Source organism: Cokeromyces recurvatus, assembly GCF_025118155.1.
Source record: "Cokeromyces recurvatus strain NRRL 2243 chromosome Unknown BX663scaffold_16, whole genome shotgun sequence".
NCBI lineage: Eukaryota > Fungi > Mucoromycota > Mucoromycetes > Mucorales > Mucoraceae > Cokeromyces > Cokeromyces recurvatus.
In genome coordinates, this window is record NW_026251402.1 from 118,353 (window position 1) to 138,995 (window position 20,643).

The 20,643-nt window shown below is 31.1% G+C and overlaps 6 protein-coding genes across 6 annotated transcripts; 2 read left to right on the forward strand and 4 right to left on the reverse strand.

Annotated features, from left to right (window-relative positions):
* Window positions 1-3: 3 nt before the first annotated feature.
* On the forward strand, window positions 4-3,939 carry BX663DRAFT_512534 (uncharacterized protein). The gene is made up of 5 exons (XM_051528020.1): window positions 4-162; window positions 234-1,447; window positions 1,535-1,739; window positions 1,846-2,414; window positions 2,505-3,939. The coding sequence occupies exons 1-5, from the start codon at window positions 94-96 to the stop codon at window positions 3,862-3,864; spliced, it is 3,417 nt and encodes a 1,138-aa protein (XP_051381808.1). The 5' UTR covers window positions 4-93; the 3' UTR covers window positions 3,865-3,939.
* A 194-nt stretch (window positions 3,940-4,133) lies between these two features.
* On the reverse strand, window positions 4,134-6,785 carry BX663DRAFT_512535 (uncharacterized protein). The gene is made up of 4 exons (XM_051528021.1): window positions 5,757-6,785; window positions 5,586-5,656; window positions 4,789-5,513; window positions 4,134-4,705 (listed from the first exon to the last, which is right to left on the reverse strand). The coding sequence occupies exons 1-4, from the start codon at window positions 6,757-6,759 to the stop codon at window positions 4,294-4,296; spliced, it is 2,211 nt and encodes a 736-aa protein (XP_051381809.1). The 5' UTR covers window positions 6,760-6,785; the 3' UTR covers window positions 4,134-4,293.
* A 750-nt stretch (window positions 6,786-7,535) lies between these two features.
* On the reverse strand, window positions 7,536-7,691 carry BX663DRAFT_436744 (uncharacterized protein; the record flags this gene model as incomplete). Its single annotated transcript, XM_051523203.1, has 1 exon — window positions 7,536-7,691. A coding segment is annotated over one exon (156 nt), but the record flags the coding sequence as incomplete, so codon positions are not given.
* Window positions 7,692-10,049: 2,358 nt separating this feature from the next.
* On the reverse strand, window positions 10,050-11,756 carry BX663DRAFT_436608 (major facilitator superfamily domain-containing protein; the record flags this gene model as incomplete). The annotated part of the gene is made up of 5 exons (XM_051523191.1): window positions 10,050-10,546; window positions 10,613-11,233; window positions 11,295-11,356; window positions 11,441-11,516; window positions 11,597-11,756. 5 exons carry the CDS (start codon window positions 11,754-11,756, stop codon window positions 10,050-10,052), a joined length of 1,416 nt encoding a protein of 471 aa, XP_051381811.1.
* Window positions 11,757-17,510: 5,754 nt separating this feature from the next.
* On the forward strand, window positions 17,511-18,663 carry BX663DRAFT_531591 (t-SNARE; the record flags this gene model as incomplete). The annotated part of the gene is made up of 6 exons (XM_051530392.1): window positions 17,511-17,583; window positions 17,655-17,772; window positions 17,837-17,933; window positions 17,996-18,147; window positions 18,200-18,411; window positions 18,491-18,663. The coding sequence occupies 6 exons, from the start codon at window positions 17,511-17,513 to the stop codon at window positions 18,661-18,663; spliced, it is 825 nt and encodes a 274-aa protein (XP_051381812.1).
* Window positions 18,389-20,625, reverse strand: BX663DRAFT_512541 (uncharacterized protein). The gene is made up of 7 exons (XM_051528022.1): window positions 20,038-20,625; window positions 19,903-19,973; window positions 19,730-19,821; window positions 19,560-19,670; window positions 19,297-19,497; window positions 19,086-19,228; window positions 18,389-19,020 (listed from the first exon to the last, which is right to left on the reverse strand). Exons 1-7 carry the CDS (start codon window positions 20,600-20,602, stop codon window positions 18,677-18,679), a joined length of 1,527 nt encoding a protein of 508 aa, XP_051381813.1. The 5' UTR covers window positions 20,603-20,625; the 3' UTR covers window positions 18,389-18,676.
* Between the last annotated feature and the right edge of the window lie 18 nt (window positions 20,626-20,643).

Sequence of the window (20,643 nt, forward strand, 5' to 3'; positions counted from 1 at the left end):
TTATAATAAATAAAAATTAAAAGGGTTAAAGAATAATCAATAAATTCATTCCGTTCGTTATTCATATTTTGTATCAAAGATATTTAAAATAAAATGAATCATAATTTGGAATTTGAAGGACAAACTGCTCCTGAATCTACGCGTGGACTGTTTGAGTCAGAGGTAAATTTTTAAATCTTTTTTTTTCTTTTGCATAAAAAAACACCAAGTAATAATTTTAGAATTATTACAAGAAAAGAGACATTGAATGGTTAGATAAACGAAAAACTATTGAGTTAAATCCGCGTGGTAATAAATGGCTTAATAAAACAGTAATACAACAACAAGGTCGTAATAGTGGGCTACAGATAGTAAATGAAGGAAATAAGAATAATCAGAAAAAGAGTAATCTAGAAGACGATTATTCACAAATAAAACAACAACGAGGTTCATCTTCCTCTTTATCGTTCTCAAGAAGACAAACTACTTCAGTAGCACATTTCAATAATTTTCCTTTTTTATCAAAACCATGTGAGGATATAGAAGAAGAGGATTCAAATCATTTGTCTCGGGCTGATGTACTGGCAGAGACAGAAGCAAAATTAAATGGACAAAGTAATCATACTTCTCGTTTTAATAACAGCACTTCTAGTACATACTTTTTCCACACGACAAGAGATAAGCAAAGTAGGCGTCTATCTGAACCAAACACACCTATTAAACAGTATTATAATAACTACTCTCAACATTCTGATTCTGTTAGGGATTTTAATAATACTAATCATCGACCTTTATTCAATAATTTGACTAACAAAAAAATGTCCTTTCAATACACATCATCAAATTCTTTCCAACAAGAAGAATATATCACAAGACGTTTATCTAGATCAGAATTTAACAAACGAAGTAGTCGTGATTGGAGATCAAGCTGTCAACCTACAATCATCGTCTCACCTTCTTCATCAAGACCTCATTCAATGGTGAGTATGATGAATAAGCATAGACTATCAACAGGCTCTATAGGCGTCTCTGACAATGGAAATCAACGTAAACCCTTATTTGTATCCCATCTTCCATTTTCTTCCGCTTTGCCATATTTAAAATCAAATCAGCTGGTAAGTGGTTTACTTCGTGTAAATAAAAGAAATCGGTCAGATGCCTACGTCTTTTGTGAAGAAATCAACTCTGATATTTATATTTGTGGTTCAAGAGATCGTAATCGTGCACTAGATGGAGATTTAGTAGCAGTTAAATTGATCGATACAGAGCAAGTCATGATGGAAAAACATGAAAAAGAAGAGGCAAAAGTAGCAAGAAACAATGGAAATCCTATCATAAGAACCCCTGATGAAGAAGATGAGAAGGAAATCATATTTGGTGGTGAGGAAGATGTGGACTTGGTTACACCAAGGTTTTGTGGTGTCATCGTTGCTATCTTGGAACGCACACAAAACCAAGTATTTTCTGGGTAAATTATCTTATTTTATTTTGTTTATATTGTTTTTTTTTTAATGTATGTGTGTGTATGCATGTGTTTTTCTTTTCAAATATAAAGAACATTAGGGTTGACTCGTCCAAGTAATAAACGGATAAAAGGTGTAAACGATGACTCGCAACAACAGCATCGTGATAGTTCTGTACCACGTATCATTTGGTTTAAGCCAACCGATAAAAGAGTACCTTTGATAGCTATTCCCGTAGAACAAGCGCCTCCTGGTTTTATTGAGAACAGTGAATTATTTGAAAATAAACTCTTTTTAGTAAGTAAATTAGTTGAAAAAAACAACAACAACAACAACAACAATAGTATTATATATATATATATATATGTATGTATGTATAACGTATAATCTGGTAAAACTTTAGGGATCAATAAAAAGATGGCCTATCACTTCTTTACATCCCTTTGGTGTTCTGGAGGGTGAGTTAGGGCACGTACAAGATGTGACTGTACAAATCAAAGCAATTTTAGCAGATAATAACCTTGCTGCACAAGCATATTCGGAATTGTTATTAAATCAGACAATAAATGTCAAGACCTTAGATGAAAAGATGATTGAAGTAGAGATTCAAAATGGATCACGTCGTGACATGCGTCAATATAGATGTATCACAGTTATGGATGAAGAAGGAGATTTCTTAGAGAATGCGCTTTCTATTCATTCTATGAATGATGGAAAAGAATTTGAAATAGGATTACATGTGTCTGATATTACTGCTTTTGTTGACTTTAATTCGGCTTTGGATAAAGAAGCACAATATAGATATGTAGATGTGTATCATACAATCTTAGAGAAGGTGCCCCTTTGGCCAAAAGAATTGAAGGAAAATACAAGCTTTATTGAGAGCAAAGATCGGGTTGCCTTTTCTGTCATTTGGACTATGAATGATATGGGTGATATAATGCATACTTGGTATGGTAAAACCGTTATAAAGTAAGTTTCATCCTTTTTTCTTTTTTTTTCAGACATAATTCTTACATGAGAAAAATAAACCTTATTTTTTTTTTTTTTTTTTTTACACAGTTCGGACATAGTTTTAACAACTAAAGACTTGCAAAATATACTCAACAATGAAGATGATAAATATAAAGAGTTAAATGAAGATGTCTTAACATTGTACAAAATTTCAAGGCAACTTATTGAGCATCGAGAAGCATTGTATATTACATTTCCTCAGATTGACATACAATTCCATGAAAATCATACCGTTATTTTACCAAAAAGATATTTGGATTCTCGTATTATTTTACAAGAATTCCAAGTATTAGCCAACACACTTGTTGCACAAAAGATAGGTAGCCATTTCCCTGATCACGCATTACTTCAATCTCAAGCAAAGCCAAGTAAAAGAAAGATACAAGATTTAGAACAATATTTAAACAGTCTCGGTTATGAAATTCAAACAGAGAGTCCTAAAAGTTTACAAAAATCAATCAATGCTATTAAAGATGAAGATGCAAAAAATGTAATAACTAATTTAGTTATGAAAACTATGAATCAAAAAAAATACTTTTGTACTGGTGCTTTTGACATTAGCAAATATTATCATTATTCAACAAATACACCGCTATATACACATTTTACTTCTCCTACCAAGTGTTATGCTGATGTTATCGTTCATCGTCAACTTGACGCTTGTCTGAAAAATGAGACCTATTTTTCTATGGAATCAGAAACTATTCAAAAGATAGCCTTTCGTTGCAATGTAAAAAATCGAGCTATCAGCAATGCCTGTGAGCAGATTCAGCTTGTATTTTTATCTTATTATTTAACTAATAATACACGTATTCCTACTAGTCGAATTTTAGATGCTATTATCGTTGACGTCCAAGAAGGCTCTTTTGATGTTATTCTCCCTGGTTTGTGTCTTGAAAGAAGAATTCACACTATTAATCTGCCTTTAAGATCTGAATCATATAGCCCCTCAGAGAATGTATTACATTTAATTTGGATTCAAGGAAAGGCGACTGTAAATGCTAATATAGAAGGAGCAGCTATATCTAATATTGAAGAAGAATTTAATGATCAACTAATTGATCATTCTAGTGTATCTGAGGGAAACTATTTATTGAAAGAGAATAGTATAGAAGACGAAACAGAATCTATTTCAAAACGATTATCTAATAAATCCTCTAATACTACATCCGTTTCCGAACACAATGTAAAAATAAAAACACATAGAAAATCAACATCAATTCGTGCTGTTAAGGGTGAAGATGCCTGTTCAACTCAAAAAGAATGTCTTTTTCCTAATGAGTGTCGACAATCAATACGTCCCTTCGATTTTATTAAAGTTATTGTTTCTGCAGATCCTATTCGTAGCCCTCCTCTGGTACGAGTCTTGGCTGCAAATCCGTTTGTAACAATGCAGAAAAATTTATAACAATTCATGTATAACCAATAAATATATTTTATAAAATAAAATAAAAGCATGAAGACAATTTATGTTGAATATAAATTCTGTTTTTTTCTTTTTTTTTCTTTTTTGTTTTGTTTTGTTTTTTTTATTCATCAAGTAAAGATTTTAAAAATGATATATAGAAGCATCTAAATCTAAATATGAGAGATATATAATACAAAACAGAATTTACCCGTTCTAGTAGAATTTATAATGAACAATAATATAGAAGGGTTCAATGAATGTTTGTCCTTAACTATTTTCAAGATAGTTTGATATGATTATTGTATAGAGATATAATATGTAATTAATAAAGTGTTTGAAAGCATTTTATATTTCATTTCATTTATTCCATGGAAAAATATAAGATATACAAGTAGAGAAAGGAAGTTTTAAATAAGAATAGTGTCTTCCTTAAAAAGTTGAAACAGTAGATTTTCTTCTGAATAAAAGCTCATAAAACCCAAGCAACAGTATGATAGGTGAATAAATAATATACCAACATATTTGATGCATCTTTTCAAGCCAAATGATAGGAGTCTGACATTTAAATATAACTCGTGCTATATATTTGGTAAAAGTGAATATTAAATCAATCAAGATACTTGGAATAAATGCATTCAAAGCAGGCTTGACTCTCAGAGAACGATTGATAATCCATTCTTTTTCGATAATTTCCAAACGGCTATTTACATCTATCATTGTACTTAAAAATGAAGCGGTCAAAAGTGATCCCAAGAAAACTACGGTCAAAAAGAGATATATAGAAAGCAAGAAAGCTGCTACATCTGGTTGATAGTGCAACGTGTCACCGATCTCAGGGGTACTATGATAAAAGAAAAAAAAAAGTATGAGTATTATATTGACGGTCTACAAAAAATAAATAAATAAATAAATAAAAATACATACTGTAATGCACCTAATATTAATAAACGTAGCATTGCCAGGGGGCTAACATCATTGTATTGCAAAGCTCCAAGTGCAGCCCAGAAACCGAGAATGGTGATCGTACCGAGAATAAATACCCAAATACTATTTATGAAACATTCACGTATAATATAAGTTGCCTTGGCTGTACTCCAGAAAAGCTCACTGATTGGAGAAACAGTACGGAAAAACATAAGGGGTGTAGCCAAGATCAAGAGTGTATATGAGATATTAAGAAGATGGAATTCTTCTTCAATATTATCCACAGCATACAAAGTCCAAACTCTAATTGATAAAGAAGATACTAATAGAGAAATAACAACTAGAGAAATGTAAAAGGATACCTTTTTAAGGTATATACGTGGCTGAGTTAATAGATTAAAAACAAATAAAAGAAAGTCTGAAACAACAAAGGTATAGTAAGCAAATTCATAAGGTAGTATGATATCTGAAATATACTCTTGATTCATAACTGTGCTTATATGAAGACCCAGATATATTAAAAAGGAGAACAAGGAAATCAAACTTTGATATTTTGCACTAGGCCAACGTGCCAAATAATTTGCGAGAATTCTAGAAAGAGCCAACCAAATAAAATACTTTGGTGTTTCCTCTTTATTTTGGCTATTAATCCTATCATTATGAACCCAAACATGACTAGGATGACTTGAATCTTGACGCCAGTTAGGGCATGATTCCCAAAGTTCCTTTTTAAATTAAAATACAAAAAAAAATGTTATACATAATGTTGTCTTTACAAAATTAACCTGATTACATACCTCGATTACTAGCTGAACTCTAGCATCATTCAATATTATTTGATTATTATTCTCAATAGCCCAGTCCAATGCTTTATATTATATATGTATTTATATATATATGTGTATGTGTGTTTTAGGTTGATTAAATAATATACGTTGAAAAAAAAAAAGAATATGCATGTTATGTACCTGATTTTCCATTTATCCATTTGTTGGTTAACATTTCACATAATATGACATGAGAAACGGAAGTATCCTGTAACTTCAAACCTAAATCAAGTGTTGACAAAGCTAAAGTCTGCAAAGATAAATCCGTCTCTGTAGAATGACCAGATGACTGTCGTCGTTCGTGTAACAAAGCTAAAACTGCACAAACAGATGCATTTTTGGCGACTTCAAAAACACTTTCAGCAGGAGAAGAAGTGAACTTTTCTTGACTCTTTTGTTGTTGTTGTTGTTGTTGTACAACTGTTGTTCCGTTTTGATGATTATTGTTGCCTTCCAACTTTGTTGTAGTAGTAGTTGTGATCGTTGTAGTCGTTGTTTCGTTATTGTGACTGGATAAATTTGTAGTAGAGCTACTTGTTGCCCAGCCATGCTTTTCTTTCCATTTGTCTGTAGCAAACTTAATTGCATCCACTGCAAAATCGCGTTTTCTTAAACGAGTAGATGATTTACTACTGCCATCAATGGACCATTCACTGAGCTTTTTTTTTAGAGCAAGTCGTTTACAGTCTGTTTCATTATCACTATCACTATCACTACTACTACTACTGCTACTACTACTGCTACTTGAAGATACAGCGATTTGTTTTTCCTTTTTTTTCTTATTTTGCTCCTCTTCCATAGCCCTTTCTTGTTGTTTCCTTTTAATTTCACTAAACACAAGAATATCCTGAATTTTTTCTGTCAACTGGTTCGCAGGAATAGTAGGATGTCCCTTCAATATAATACTATGAATTTGGTTTGCTGTTGCAAGATTAGTATTTTTATTTAAAATACGATGATAACCATTTTCTAGAGTAGAGCTGCCCATGGTAATTACAGTTTGACTAGTAGAAGAAGTTTCTTTACGTATCTCTTGACGAGTACTATAGGATGTTGCTGTTGTATTCAACAATCGAGTACGTTCTGTAGTAGTGATTGGTATGTCCCCAATTACTACAGAAGAATCAGCAGTACTATCATGCATACTGATTCAATTTAACAAAAAAAAAAAGAAAACAAAAAAAAAAAAGGAAAGTGCACACTTTTATTTGTTTTAAATAATATTAGACTTTCATATTGTGTAACTAATTAATCGGCGTTATTTACATTTTTATACTTAGTTTTAGAAGCCAATTGTTTTTCTTTTTAATTTAGGTAACTGTTTCAAAGTGAGTGCTTTGCTACTTTAATGTATTTGTTTTAATGAAATTTAGTTATCAATATTTATTTTTCTGAGTATACATTTTAATATCAATGTATGATTTATTTACGTAAAGGTATAATTATGAAGTCAATTATTATCATCCTATATTGTAGTAGGAAATACAAATATATACACATATATATAGGTGTATATAAAGGCTACTAATATAACATTGTATTTCGTGCATATACTTATGTATATATTAAAAAAATTGAATTTTGCTAGTCGATAATGAAAGTTCAAATGAGTTGCAAGTATTATATATATCAAATTTTACCTAAACTAGTTTACAATACATAGAATAAAAAAAAAAACCTTGTAGGCTGGAGAAAAAATATGTAAATAGAGAAAAGGAAGGAAAAAGAAGTGTGTATATTATATCTATTGTTTTTGAATCCAATAAATGAAAGGGGAATTTGTAAATAATGTTGGCAGTAATGATTGAGGCTCGAAAGATATACTAATGCTGTATCAAATCTACAAGTTATAAGGTTTGCTGACGAAGGACCCAATGAGCTTTCCAGTATGATAGTTTAGAAAGTGGGGCCGAGAAGTCATTAAGGTAGCATATTAAGGATATACGAAATAGGATCAACAATAGTTGTAGGGACATGTAAACTGGAGTGTATATAGAAGCATTGTATGATATGAGTCTTAGTGAGTTTGCGTTGTCGATATAAACAGAGTTTGAGTTTTCCAGTTGGTAGATATCCTTAACACCATAGTATAAGATAATTACATTCAATAGGATCAGGATGCATAGGCAGCTAGAGAATTGGAATCAAGGACATAGTTTGGTGACGCATGAATAATAACTTGCTATGCTTGTATTGAAGAATCTGGTGAAAATTTCTTCAAAGAAAATCGCGCTAATATTTATAAAATAATACTATTGAATGAGTTAGGAAGAATCTTGGTAAAGAGTGTATTTGTAGGTTTTATGTCATTGACTTGATCTGAGGTTAGTAATACATAGTAGTAAGTATGCGAGAAACGCACTAATAGGAAGTGAAAATCAACATAGAATAAATTCGGCTTACAATATGTGGCACCGTTCTTGTATGGAAGATACTTGATTCATATATCGCTTTACTTTTGTTGAAAAGTAGGTGAATCCATCGAAAATTGCATGTAAGTAAATATTCCCAGTTTATTCTAATTGTTTATATTGAGTGATTGTAGATTTAAAGATAACTTATATAGTTGCATCGGTAGTAATTTGGAAAAACCAATCGCATTGATACCAATACCTTTTGACAACTTGCATAGTGACATGAACTTTTGTTGTATTATGCTAGATAAGATTCTTAGCACTCAGAACGCCAAGAGCTTTGAAATGAATACTAGGGACAAGTTTTGTTGACCAATAAAATCATGGAGTTATGTGTTGACTCGAGAATGGATGTTATGGCTTGTTGTGGAAGTCCAGTAGCATCGAATAAAGTTATGTAACTTTGACTCATTATTAGTGGTTTTGGAGAAATAGGTCCCTATTCTTATTCAGTAGTGTTATGAATGTTAGTGTCAGTAGTTTGAAATACAGAAGCAAATGTTTCTGTAGAGTTAGGACTGCTAGAAGTCTTAGAAGAGTTATCATCGTTCATGTTTAAAATATCTTGAGGATCCTGTATTGAGATCTATTTTTGTGCATAAAAATAACGGGTAACTGCATTTATGACGAGGAGATAACTAACTTGTGGGGCTTTTTGTATGTATTCGTATTAGTTTTCAATATCCATGACAGTATGTTTATCTTGTAAATAATTGTTATATTTAGGATCTTAAAGATCCTATGGATCACAGGGGGGCCAAAATTATACATTATAGTAATTTGAAATTTCGATCTGTTGATTTTTAAGTTCAGCTGCAAAATCTTTGTGTATTATAGTAAAGCAACAATGTTTCAAATAGAGGAATGGATATCTAGGGTGTGACCATCGTTGATATTAGGTTTGCGAATGTGTGATTGGAACTGGCTGATGGTATATAAGCTTTGATTGGCAAAAATATGTATTGGAAATCCCGCATATATGGAGGTGGTTGCAAAGCTTTGATAGCAGCAGCCTGGATAAGTTTACATTGTACTGATGGGATGTTAGTGGTAGTGGTATTGCTAATGGGTGCCTGAGGCCGAGTGGTGAATAGTGTAGGTAATCGTGAGACAACCTTAAACGCCTACTGACTAGTATGTTTGTGTTAAGGTTGGTGCGGATTGGCGAGAAGTGGCAATTTGTTGGGCTTCAAGGCGGTTATTTTTCTCTAGGAATTTAGCTAATCCGCTTTTAGTGACTTGGAGTTCATTTTTAGCTGCTGCAAATCTCTCATAGAGATACATGAGTCGTTCAACAACACGATCTTGTGCTGTCATTTTTCGTTGCATGTAAGAAAAATCTTTATGTAAATTGACATTGAGATTGAAAAGTGGAGTTATGTCGACAAGATCATTAAGCACGGCCAGGGACATTTCGACATTCATCGTAGATACTTCATCCTTATCAAGGAAAGTTATGAGAGTAATGGAATTAAAAGTTTTGTTCGATATAAGCAGTATGCAGACGTGGTAGAGTAAGATCCATAGCAACTAGTTACTCCCTATTTGAAACAAAATGCGCATGATGTACTGCTACGGTTCTCGTCGAAATAATCTGCTAGTAGTTGCGACTCTTTTAAATCAAGTGGTTACTGGTGAGGTCTAGCAGGATGACCCAGACTACGGGTAGAAATATTGAAACGTAGGAATGAATTAGTTGATGGAGATTGTTGTTGATTGTTATAGATATTTAAATTTCTAATTTGCGTATCAAATCTTTTTTTATTATTATTATTTTCGTATGCTGTTTGATTATTTAGACATGAAAATATAAAATTATAAGTATGATCCCTTTCTCCTCTCACTAGACTAATCTCCTCTCGCTTATCAAATCAAAGAAAATATAAATGATCATGGACCAACATTTTATATTAAAAAAATATATTTATTAACTTTATTAATAAAAAAAAAGATTAAAAGATATAAAATAAAAATTTATATACAATGGAATATATAGTAACATGTATAAAACACTTATCTTCTACATCACAGAAAATAAAGAGCCAGTCATTTTAACTTTTAAGGCTACACAAAGAAGTGAACCGAAAATATATACAGCGCCAGCAAACATTTGAACGCCGATGTAACCTGCATTAGGAGTAGCTTGTTGAATAGCAGAAGCAATTGGTGGGCCTGTTCCAGCAATTGCACTGGCAACAAACATAATAGAAAGACCAGAAGAGATATTATCAATGCCAACAACAGTGGCTGTGATAGGTGAAGCAAGAGCATAATAAATACCACATGTAAAACCAAAGAGAACAGCAAATGCCATTAATGAGCCGTATGTTTTAGCAAAGGGCCAAATAAGCATACAGAAAAGGCCAGACAAAATAGACGAGATTACATACATATTTAAACGTCCAACACGATCTGCAATATAGCCAAGTATTAGACGACCAATGGCGTTCATTGCACATGCAACACCTACAATAGCTGATGAATTTGTTGCATTAATACCATATGTTGCACAATATTCTAAAAAGATAAAATAAATAAATTAAGCATTCTTAGAAAAAAAAATAAAATAAAATAAAAGCTTACTTGGCAAATAAAAAAGAGGAACTAAATAGCCTGTGAGAGATATAACTAAACCGCATAATAGTAAAACAAAGTTGAAGTCCTTTAACATAGAAAGTTTAATAGGCGAACGTATAGGTTGTTTCTTGTGATCTGGTGGCAGACGGGTACGAATCAACATTGATGCAACCGCACAAATACCAAATGCCATCAAACCTATAATGCGATGAGTCCAAGGAAGACCATATTTCTCAACTAATGAGCTTACCATTGGACTCAAAGCCAATCCACCAAATCCTGAACCAGCAGAACTAATACCCATAGCAGTACCGCGTCTTGTAGTAAACCATTGAGGAATTACAGCAACAATAGACATATAAACTAAAGATGCTCCAATACCAAAAAGAACACCCTGTGTTAAATATAAATGCCATATTTGTGTACTGAAACCAGCCAAAATAATACCAAGTGACATTAAAATACTTCCTAACATCATTGTAATACGGGCACCTAAACGAGCTAACAAAGGACTTATAGGAGTGAAGATATTTAAGCAAACAACAAGCGTTGTACCAACGCCCATAAGCTGAACAGTAGTAGCCCTATCTTTAAGAATAGTTGTAGCCCAAGCATGTGAAAAGACACCTATTGAAGTCAAAAGAAAATTTAAGAGCTGTAATGAATGACAAAAAAAAATTTTTTTTACCCCAAATAGAAGCTGTGCCAAACATAACAAAGTTAATAAGAAACCCTATAAACGCAATAACCCTATGCAGATCAAATAAATGTGTATATATAAGTTTTTCTTCTTATTTTTTCTATCTAGAGTAATTTATATTAAATTATAGTTACCATCCATATCCACCGTCTGGAATAGTATCATAAAAAGAATCCTTTGGCATTTCAACAATACTCGCAATAGTAACATCTAAAAACAGCAAATAGTGAAAACAAATAAGTCTGACTGATTACTTTTAAAAAAGAAAAAAACGATAAAAAAGTATTTACTTGTCTTCTGAGGCATTATAGTAGTCCCTAATCCGCCTACTTCTACATCATATTTTTCTGTTTTGACAGTTGAAATCTTTTCCAGATCAATAGGCTGTGAAGACGTCAAAGTTAGACCATTTAATTCATTTATATTTATGGAAGATCTTTGAGATATCATGTTAACATCTTCCTTAAATATCTCATGTTGATCTTCACTTGCTGATTTTTCCATACGTTTATTTTAGTTCCTGATAGAAAAAAATAAAAAAAAAAATAAATAAAAAGTTTTTTTCTGATTTTTTAAATAAACAAATTATTCAATTCCGCACTTGGTTTCATTATTCATAATAGGAAATTTAACGGAAAAAAAATATGCATACAATTGAATCAAAATAATTATTAATAAGTTCTATAATCCACTTTTCTCAAAATTATTGGAGCACTTTTCTTAAAATTATTGGAGCACTTTCCTGGAAAACAAAATAAAATTAATTGATCCAAATGTATCAAATCTAATTTTTAATACAAATAAGCTTATACTCCAAATAATCATAGACTATTTGCAAGAAAAAAAAAACTTTGTAGATCGCTTAAAGGCATATTATTACAAGCATATCTGACATGTGAAGTCAAAGTTTTTGCCTCTAAAAGTCCTTCTCCTCTTTCGAGTTTACTTTTACAAACCAGATCAACACTGTTCAAATTGGGTTTAGTTCTGGAGATTAGGGAGACAAGTACAAACAATGATATTCACAGCTTTCAATATAATATTTAATATCTATATGATTATGAATAAGTGCACTACCCCATCACAATAGAATACCCTTTGAATTGTTTATATTTATCTAATGTATTAGCGATGCAAATGAAGTAATAACCAGTAATAGTACCGCCTTTACATTTTTTTTCTCTTTTATTTGTAGTTGCTTTGTTACTTTTTAACTTTCTTTTCATTAAGAAAACTATCATTTTTGGGATTTAATTTCGACTTTTACAATGTAATATGGTGAAATAACATAAAGAATAGTGATCATTTTCGTCTTTCTTTTAGGTGTGGCTACAACATCAGAAGTTCCCCTTAATGATCATACAAAAAAACGCTTCAGATTGACATAAAAACCTACTTTTTCTTCTATGAACACGCAATTGTATTTGTAATATATATCAGTCTCTTACCAGAACTTCACCCATTTGTATCTATCCTTATTCTTTTTTTTTATCGTGTTATCTTTTGTACAGTCTTTGAAAAATATATTTCTTTCTTCTCTTTAGAACCATTATTCCTTTCAAACTAATCAAAATCTAAAGAACCTTGTTATCATGATCATCGTAAAAAACAGTTCGATTGCCATAATACAGTAATAAGAAAGCTTACAGCCTAACTATCTAAAATGCATAAACCGCGAAGAATATCTTATGTAATTGAAAAAAAAAGCGTTCCACGACAAAGTTAAAAGGGAACATCTTGTAAAACTGTAAGAAAAAAAAAGCGTCTAGGTTGTGTGTGTGTTTAAAAATAAAAATAAAACTGCTGTATAAAATGTCATTTTTTATATTATTGATAGCTTATCTACTTTTATTTTTTTTATTTTTATTTTTTTTTTTTTGGAGAATGTATGAGCATCATGATCTGTTGTGTAACTGCATTTGACTAGTTTTGACTTAATTTCTTTACAAGAATGCTCAATATATTCACATGAATATATATAACAAACTTCTTTTCTTTTTTCTTACTTTCTTACTTTCTTGCTTACTTTCAAAGAAGATAGTAATGCTTTACTACATTCAAATAAAAGGCAAAACTTATCTCTAAAGTATTAAAAAGAAAAGAGAAAAAAAAAAGAAAAGGGGAAAAGCAGGAGAGAAGATTTAACGCAAAGTAAATTAAAAACAAAAAAAAATACGCTAAGATTAAACTTTAATAACTTCTTCTTTTCGTTTATTTTTTTTTCTCCTGAATTTTACTATAAAAAAAAAAGTACATTTTTTCGTTTTTTTTTCCCTTTTTTTCTCTTTTCTTTTCTTTAGCTTTTTTTTATTTTTCCTATTCTTCTTTATTTTTACTTGAAACTATGGGTAGACATTGTCAGGGTTATGAAGTGTGCTCAAGTCACATAGCTTGGCTTACTTGAGAGTGTAGAACTGTCCGTTTATAACATGGCTAAAGGAGAGGGCCTAGACTCTCTTTTGGTTACTACATGCATATCCGCCTTCACCTTGGGTTATTGCAACCTTAGATAATTGATGGGACCTTATCGAATTTTGACTGCTCAAGTTTGATTTATTTCCAAAGGAGGAGGGAAATAAAAAGGATACTTGGGGTTGGAAATTGTAAACCTGTTCCTTTTTTAGGGAGATTAGCGTACTCTTTGTCTGCACCATTGAAAGGGCTTATCTCAAGGTTTAGTTTTTCTGTTTTTCTTTTTGGAGGTTTTTCCTTCTTTTTATTTTTATCTAGTTGCTGTTTATAAAATAAAAATAGATAAGGATGCACAGCTTACGTTTCTGACCGTGGTTTTTTCATCTATTTATTTAGTTGAAGAATCCCAGCTTGTATTTACTGTTAAGTCAAAAGTAGATGCTAGGGGTCAAAGAAGGGACATTCTCAAGTAAACAATAGTCAAGTCGTGCACTTCATGTATCTGGATTCCTTCCACTTCGCCACGCTACAGGTCAGAATGTTTAGCCCGGCTTCCAATGAAACTTACATCCAACTGTATTTTTTATTGGGGTAGGAAGTGAGGAATCCTATCTTTTTCTTCTAGCAAGGCTTGGGCCAGGTTGGACTTTGCCAAGTGTCTACTAGTTGAAATTGGACGTTTATTTTTCAAGTAGAAATTTAGAGGGAGAAGAAAAAATTACAGCTCATATCAATTTGTTTGTATGGGTTGTAATATTATTTTTGGGATTAGATATGCTTTCACCTTCTCGTGGTTAATCCTGTTAGTATCAAGTCTCTTCTAAAGAGATTTGAGAACTAAGAAAAGCATCTTTTTTTATAATGTCAATAAAAATGAAAAAAAAAATAATTTAATAAAATCGTGTTCTATAATAAAGTTGCTTCTCTAATAATATTTAATAATTAAGCGTATAATTCTTTCATTAACAAAAGTGGTGAAAGACTATAATAGCACAATGTATAAATATTAAAAAGATTATTGTATATTTTCCCTAAAGTTTCTTTCCTCTCGAGGTAAGTTATGTACGGTTGAATAAATTCAGCATCACTAGAATGTACATTGTCAGAATAAGACTAAAACTAGTCAACATTCATAATGAGCATTCATAATCTAATTGCTGTACAAAAGACTGTTCATCTTTAGGGTATAACTTGAAGTTGTTTCAAGCCTTGCCATCATTATTTTATCTGGAAACAAACTAACTTTGGTTTTCCAACTAGTGATTTTTTTTTCAACAAGGAGAATTTACTTCGGGTATTAATTATTGAGTAGTTATATATATATATAAAGACTGAAGGGAGGCTTGACCAATTCATCGAAAAGAAATTGTTGAAATATCTCAGCCTTTGCAAAGGAATTTTATTTTTTTTATTACAAAATTTTCCACAAAAACAATCCCTTTACTCCTCAGTATCGTATCTACGGATGGTATAATGACACTTAATACAAGAAACGTATCCTTGAAGTCTATTATGAAAACAAAAAGGTGACCATTTGACATCACTAGTAAAACGTAACAACACGTTTTTTGGAAAACGATACTGTTAGATACAGTCTTTTAGTGCGATATTAATAAAGGTCATCATTATTTTGAGGTTTTTGTCAGTTATACATTGCTCTTGGATGAACATTGACTTCATCATAAAGAATATAAAGGGTAATTGCTCCTTCAGTGAATTTGTCTCATTACATGGATTAATTAAAGGAAATTCTATAAAATAACCAAAGTTGATGCGCACGATATGAACATACATTTAATAAGAAACTACTGTTATCTTTTATTATGTACGGTGCTTCTTGCTATTCGATAACTTTTTCTCATAATTTATATGTTGATGCACTCATTATATATTGCTAGCTTAAACCCTCCTACAATGCTTACCTTTTTCTTTTTTACTTATATTATAGAGTAAATTGTCTTAATGTTATCTTATTCACCTTAAATTACACTATAATAAACTTCTTCTAAAGATTGTCTTAAAGAAAGAAAGAAACAAAAAAATAAGAAAATAAAAATCACAAAAGTTTCTGGGGGCGTCGTGGAGGAAACCTTCGTCGACGCTAATTCGATTACACGACCTCATGGTTGTTATAGAACAAGCTCTGGATATAAGCATAAGCAATATTAGAAAGGATGAATTACATATTACAGGATAAACTATAAGTCTGAATATAAAATAAAGCTCTGTATATAACATTTTGTTGATAATATAAAACTTATTAACATCCAATCATCTAAATGTGTCAACTAAATAAGATATTGTATCATTTCTTAATATTTATTTTTATAACCTTGATAAAGGAATCAGGTCGTCTTTGATCCACTGAAATAGATGTCAGGAACCTATGCTTAGATCAAACAATCAAATTGTATATTTAAAACCTTTATCAGATCATTATAACATCCAATAGATAACCCATAGAAATCAGTCTCTTGAGTCAACACAATGTATATCTGAATACTAACACTGTTTTATAACTCATGTTCTTTGACAGCTATTTTTATTTCTTTGATTCAGAATTCATTAGTATAAATACAGACAGTTGTGTAGACACAAAATAATCTTTAATCTTTATTTCTTTTATTTCATTTTTCTTTATATTGAAAAAATGAGTCTCAAACTATACTTCTTTTATCTTTTTCTTTTTATTTTCCTTTCTTTTATTACATACCATCACAAACTTTACTCTTTGATGACATAACAAAGCCTTCAAGGTCGCTTGCGTATACCAGATTGCAAGCATTAGCAATTCTGCCAGACAAATTTTCCTCGGTCATAAAACGACTGCGCTTCAACTTTCCTTTCACTAATGACTTAAACTGCCTGATAGGGTTGAGATCGGGCGAGTATGAAGGCAAGAGTATGATTTTGTATCCTCTACTTTCGATTTTCAGTCTCATTAGATGACTCTTATAAATAGTACAATTATCCAAAACTAGGTAGTTGCCCTTTAAATTTGGATCGAGATCCATAATATCCAGAAGTTCATTGACAAATTTGATGAAATGAAGGGTGGTTATGCCTTTAGATATTGGAGGGGGCGTCTTCATAAGTTGCTTCTATTACTTCCTCTTCGTTATTGTCGTGAGTGGCCCTCTTCCTACCTTTATTATCCTTTCTGCTTTTCTTAGGTTTGGCAAGCGTATTTTTTTTTTTTTTTACATGACTGTGATATCGTTATGGATACTGCACCCAATTCACAAAAGTGATTTATTGAAGGGATTTACTCATTAAAGAGACGACTACCAAGTACGTTTATTTATCACCTTGTTCCCCTTTCTTAAACCTGATCAGGGAATATTTATGCAAGATAAAGACTACTTTTTTTGTAGCAATAAACTTGCTAAAAAACAGAATAGTGCAAGATAGAATAATTGAGGTATCTAAAACAGTCAGTTAGAGAAAGAAAGAAAGAAAAAAACCCCCTCTATGACTTTGTTGATGCTGATTATGTCACCTATGAATATCAAAGAAGACGAATTATTTAAGTTTACAGTCTTCGACAGCAATAAAGTTAATAGTTTCAATTGCCTTTGTAATTGCTTGTAAAAAAATTTATATCTATTCTATTTATGTGAGTCAAGTAACTTATACAAATAAATATAACAGATTGTAATTACATAAGATAACTTTAGTTTTTTACTATAAATATTTATGCAGGTAAAATGAGTTCTAAAAAAGGAAATGCACTATTTTTTTTTTCTTGTTACAAAGTCATTGTGTTTGCTTTTTTTTTTCCATTTATGCATCATGTCTTTCAATGATTTAGAACAAGGCCTTAATATAACTAATACATTACATAATACATCTCTTTCGATAACAGGTATAATTTTAAACTATTTACTTGTTCATAATTACTAACAAATCTTGAAGACGATGATAGAGAATATAAAGAATTAACTCAAAGAATTGCTCAACAAATCTTTCATATCAACGGAAATATAAGTAGTATTGAACGACTTGTTAATTTCCTTGGGACACCTAAAGATACAATTGAAATTAGAGGAAAGCTGTAAGTAAGCTATTCATTGTTATGATAAATTAATCTTTACAATCTCACATTGTAAAATTTATAGTCATGATGTCACCAATGCTACTAGAGATCTCGTTAAGCTCTCAACTCAAGATTTAAAGTCACTTTCTTCTTTTCAAATACAGGATCCCAAGAAAAATGTATGTAACCTAATATCTCCAAGTATTTATCATAAATAATAATAATAATAATACCTATATAGCGTCAAAGACGGCTAGAACAACAAAAGCTATCAAAGGATTTTCAGAAAGTTGTATCCAATTTTCAAAATGTTCAAAGAAATTCAGCTAGCAGACAGCGTGAATATGTTGACAAAGCCAAGGCAACAACTGTTATGTTACAATCTCAAGCTGAGTAAGTATCTATGGCAATCATGGATCAAAGTGGTTAAATAAATTTAGTGTAGAGCAACTGAAGATAGTGAAGAACAAGACACAATGCTTATTCATAGTCAACGTCAAGCTCAGTTAGAAGCATTAGATAATGAAATTGAATATAATGAGTTATTAATAAATGAAAGAGAAAGTGAAATACAAAATATAGAGCAAGGTATTACCGAATTAAACGAAATTTTTCGTGACATGGGAATGTTAGTGAATGAACAAGAAAGCGGTATTCGTAAGTATGAACAAGTATTTATTTAAGGGATAATTATAGTAAAACAGGCTCTTTTTTTTTTTCTTTTTTTATCTTTTAGAAAGTATCTATGGCAATGTATTAAATATTGCACAAAATACAAGACAAGCAGCTGATGAGCTTGTAGTTGCTAATCGTTATCAAAAAAAGTCAAGGAGAACTATGTGTTGTTTCTTACTGATTATTACTATTGTCGGATGTATTTTATCTCTTATTATTGTAATTGCAAAATAAAAAAAAAATCGTTTTATTGTTCAGAGACTGAAAGAGATTTCTCCATCATTTGATGAAGATACTTTTTCTTAGATTCAATATCTGGCACTTTTAAATCTTCTTCTTCTTCTTCTTCATTCTCTTCTTCTTCGAATCCAGTTAATAGAGGATCGTTTTCATAGGTTGGAATAAGAAATCGAGGATCTTTCCAAAAAGGAGCATCCATTGGAACAAATTTCGTAATGCAGCTTCCTTCCTTATAATGATCAGCAAGCTCTGTTTCATTATCAAAGACCTTTTCACAAGAGAAGCATGTTAGGTTAGATGATTGATGACGAATATAATTGATCAAAACAATAACTTGGTAAAAATCAAGGCCTATAAATTTCCAATATATAAGTCCCTTTTTCCAATCAAATCAATTTTTTTTTTCACTCATTCACCTTTAGTCTTTCTTAATTCAGATAAATTAAAATGATGTACTTTCTTCATATGATCTAATGCTTCTTTTGGTGAAGGCAATACTTGTGTATCAAATAAACACATGGTTGATTCTTGAACATCTTCCTCCCAATCAGCCCATGAACTATAATACATATATATATTTTAATATTCGTTTTCTCTTCTTATTTCATATATATATATATAACTTACTCGTCCTGCTTGTCATCATCACTGTCATAAGTATCATGTTCAAAGCTTTCCCAGTTTTTTCCCGGTTCTAAATAGTTGATAACATAAAATCTATCATATTGTCTATTCTTGGCTGCAATCTTAAAATGCTTCTTTTTTCTCATATGTTTACGTAATACAGCAGGACTAGTAAATGTCTTTTCACAATAAAGACATTGAAGTCTATAACAATAAAAAAAAAGTTAAACTAATAATAATAAAAAGACGCAATAAGAAAGACTTACTTTGATAATTTGCCTTCCAAAGTATCAAGAAATTCATTTACATAAACTAAATTATCTGGTAAACCAATATTGAAATTATGTTCCGAAAACATATGTTTAAAAAGAGTAGTTCTAAACAATAAAAGTAGCTTTAATATAGAGTGAATAGTTTAAATAAGCCAAATATATACCTATTTTCGCCAATAATTTTACAAAAGAGACATTTCCTGGGCACTTTGGAGTCATTTTCTCGTTCATTTTGTTGAGTCTTTAAGACCTCATTCTAATATTTCAATACAGTTAGTCTTGTATGCATGCATATACATATATATATTGGAGGGAGGGGGTCTGTGTATATAATTACCAATTTGGCTCGTTGCATGTCTTCTCGGATTTTTTTATCCAAGGCACATTTTTCGGGATTAATGACATAAACTAATAATAGAGTGTGTTATTACATACTATTTATTTATATTTGTCTATAAAATTGGTTACTTGCCATTATTATTAGTATCTAATTCACCAATTTCACTAATAGACTTATTCTCAAATTCTTTTGCCCAACGTGATAAATAAGTATCCAAAGCCATATACATGTGATGAAGATTCTTAAATACAAGTTGGTGATCATCTTTCAAGTGCTTAACAAGTGAAGTTGTATCCACAAAAGGAATGGGAGAATTACATCCTTGAAAAGGACAAGAAATGACAATGGTTGTATGGTAAGGTGGAACAGGTAAATCGATAGGATCAATCTGTTCGTCATTTTCTTCTTCTTCATCAGAATCATCGTCATCAGCAGCATGAAAAGGATTACTTGTTGGATGGTTTACAGCATGATGACGACGATGATTTGAGGATGAATGAGGATGGGTCTTTTTGTCTTTATGTGATTTTGAAGTAGCATGTTGTTTCTGCGGTTGTTGTTGTTGTTGTTGCTTAACAATAGGTATTTTATGTTTTGACTTGCGTCTTGTATTTGAAGAAGGCGAAGAATTGGCTTGCGAGTTAGGGTGTGTGGTCTTGTGACTTGTCACTGTATGCCATTCGTTATCTTCAATCATATTTTTATTTTTTAACTATTGACAAAAAAAAAAAAAAAGGA

Coding starts and splice junctions, on each gene's coding strand:
- BX663DRAFT_512541 (XM_051528022.1), bottom strand. CDS start 20,602: ATGATTGAAGATAACGAATGGCATACAGTGACAAGTCACAAGACCACA. Junction 19,822..19,902: donor ACATGCAACGAGCCAAATTG/GTAATTATATAC, acceptor TTGAAATATTAG/AATGAGGTCTTAAAGACTCA. Junction 19,229..19,296: donor GATGATGACAAGCAGGACGA/GTAAGTTATATA, acceptor TATGTATTATAG/TTCATGGGCTGATTGGGAGG.
- BX663DRAFT_512535 (XM_051528021.1), bottom strand. CDS start 6,759: ATGCATGATAGTACTGCTGATTCTTCTGTAGTAATTGGGGACATACCA. Junction 5,657..5,756: donor ATGGATAAATGGAAAATCAG/GTACATAACATG, acceptor TATAATATAAAG/CATTGGACTGGGCTATTGAG. Junction 4,706..4,788: donor TTAATATTAGGTGCATTACA/GTATGTATTTTT, acceptor CTTTTATCATAG/TACCCCTGAGATCGGTGACA.
- BX663DRAFT_512534 (XM_051528020.1), top strand. CDS start 94: ATGAATCATAATTTGGAATTTGAAGGACAAACTGCTCCTGAATCTACG. Junction 1,448..1,534: donor CAAAACCAAGTATTTTCTGG/GTAAATTATCTT, acceptor TCAAATATAAAG/AACATTAGGGTTGACTCGTC. Junction 1,740..1,845: donor TTGAAAATAAACTCTTTTTA/GTAAGTAAATTA, acceptor GTAAAACTTTAG/GGATCAATAAAAAGATGGCC.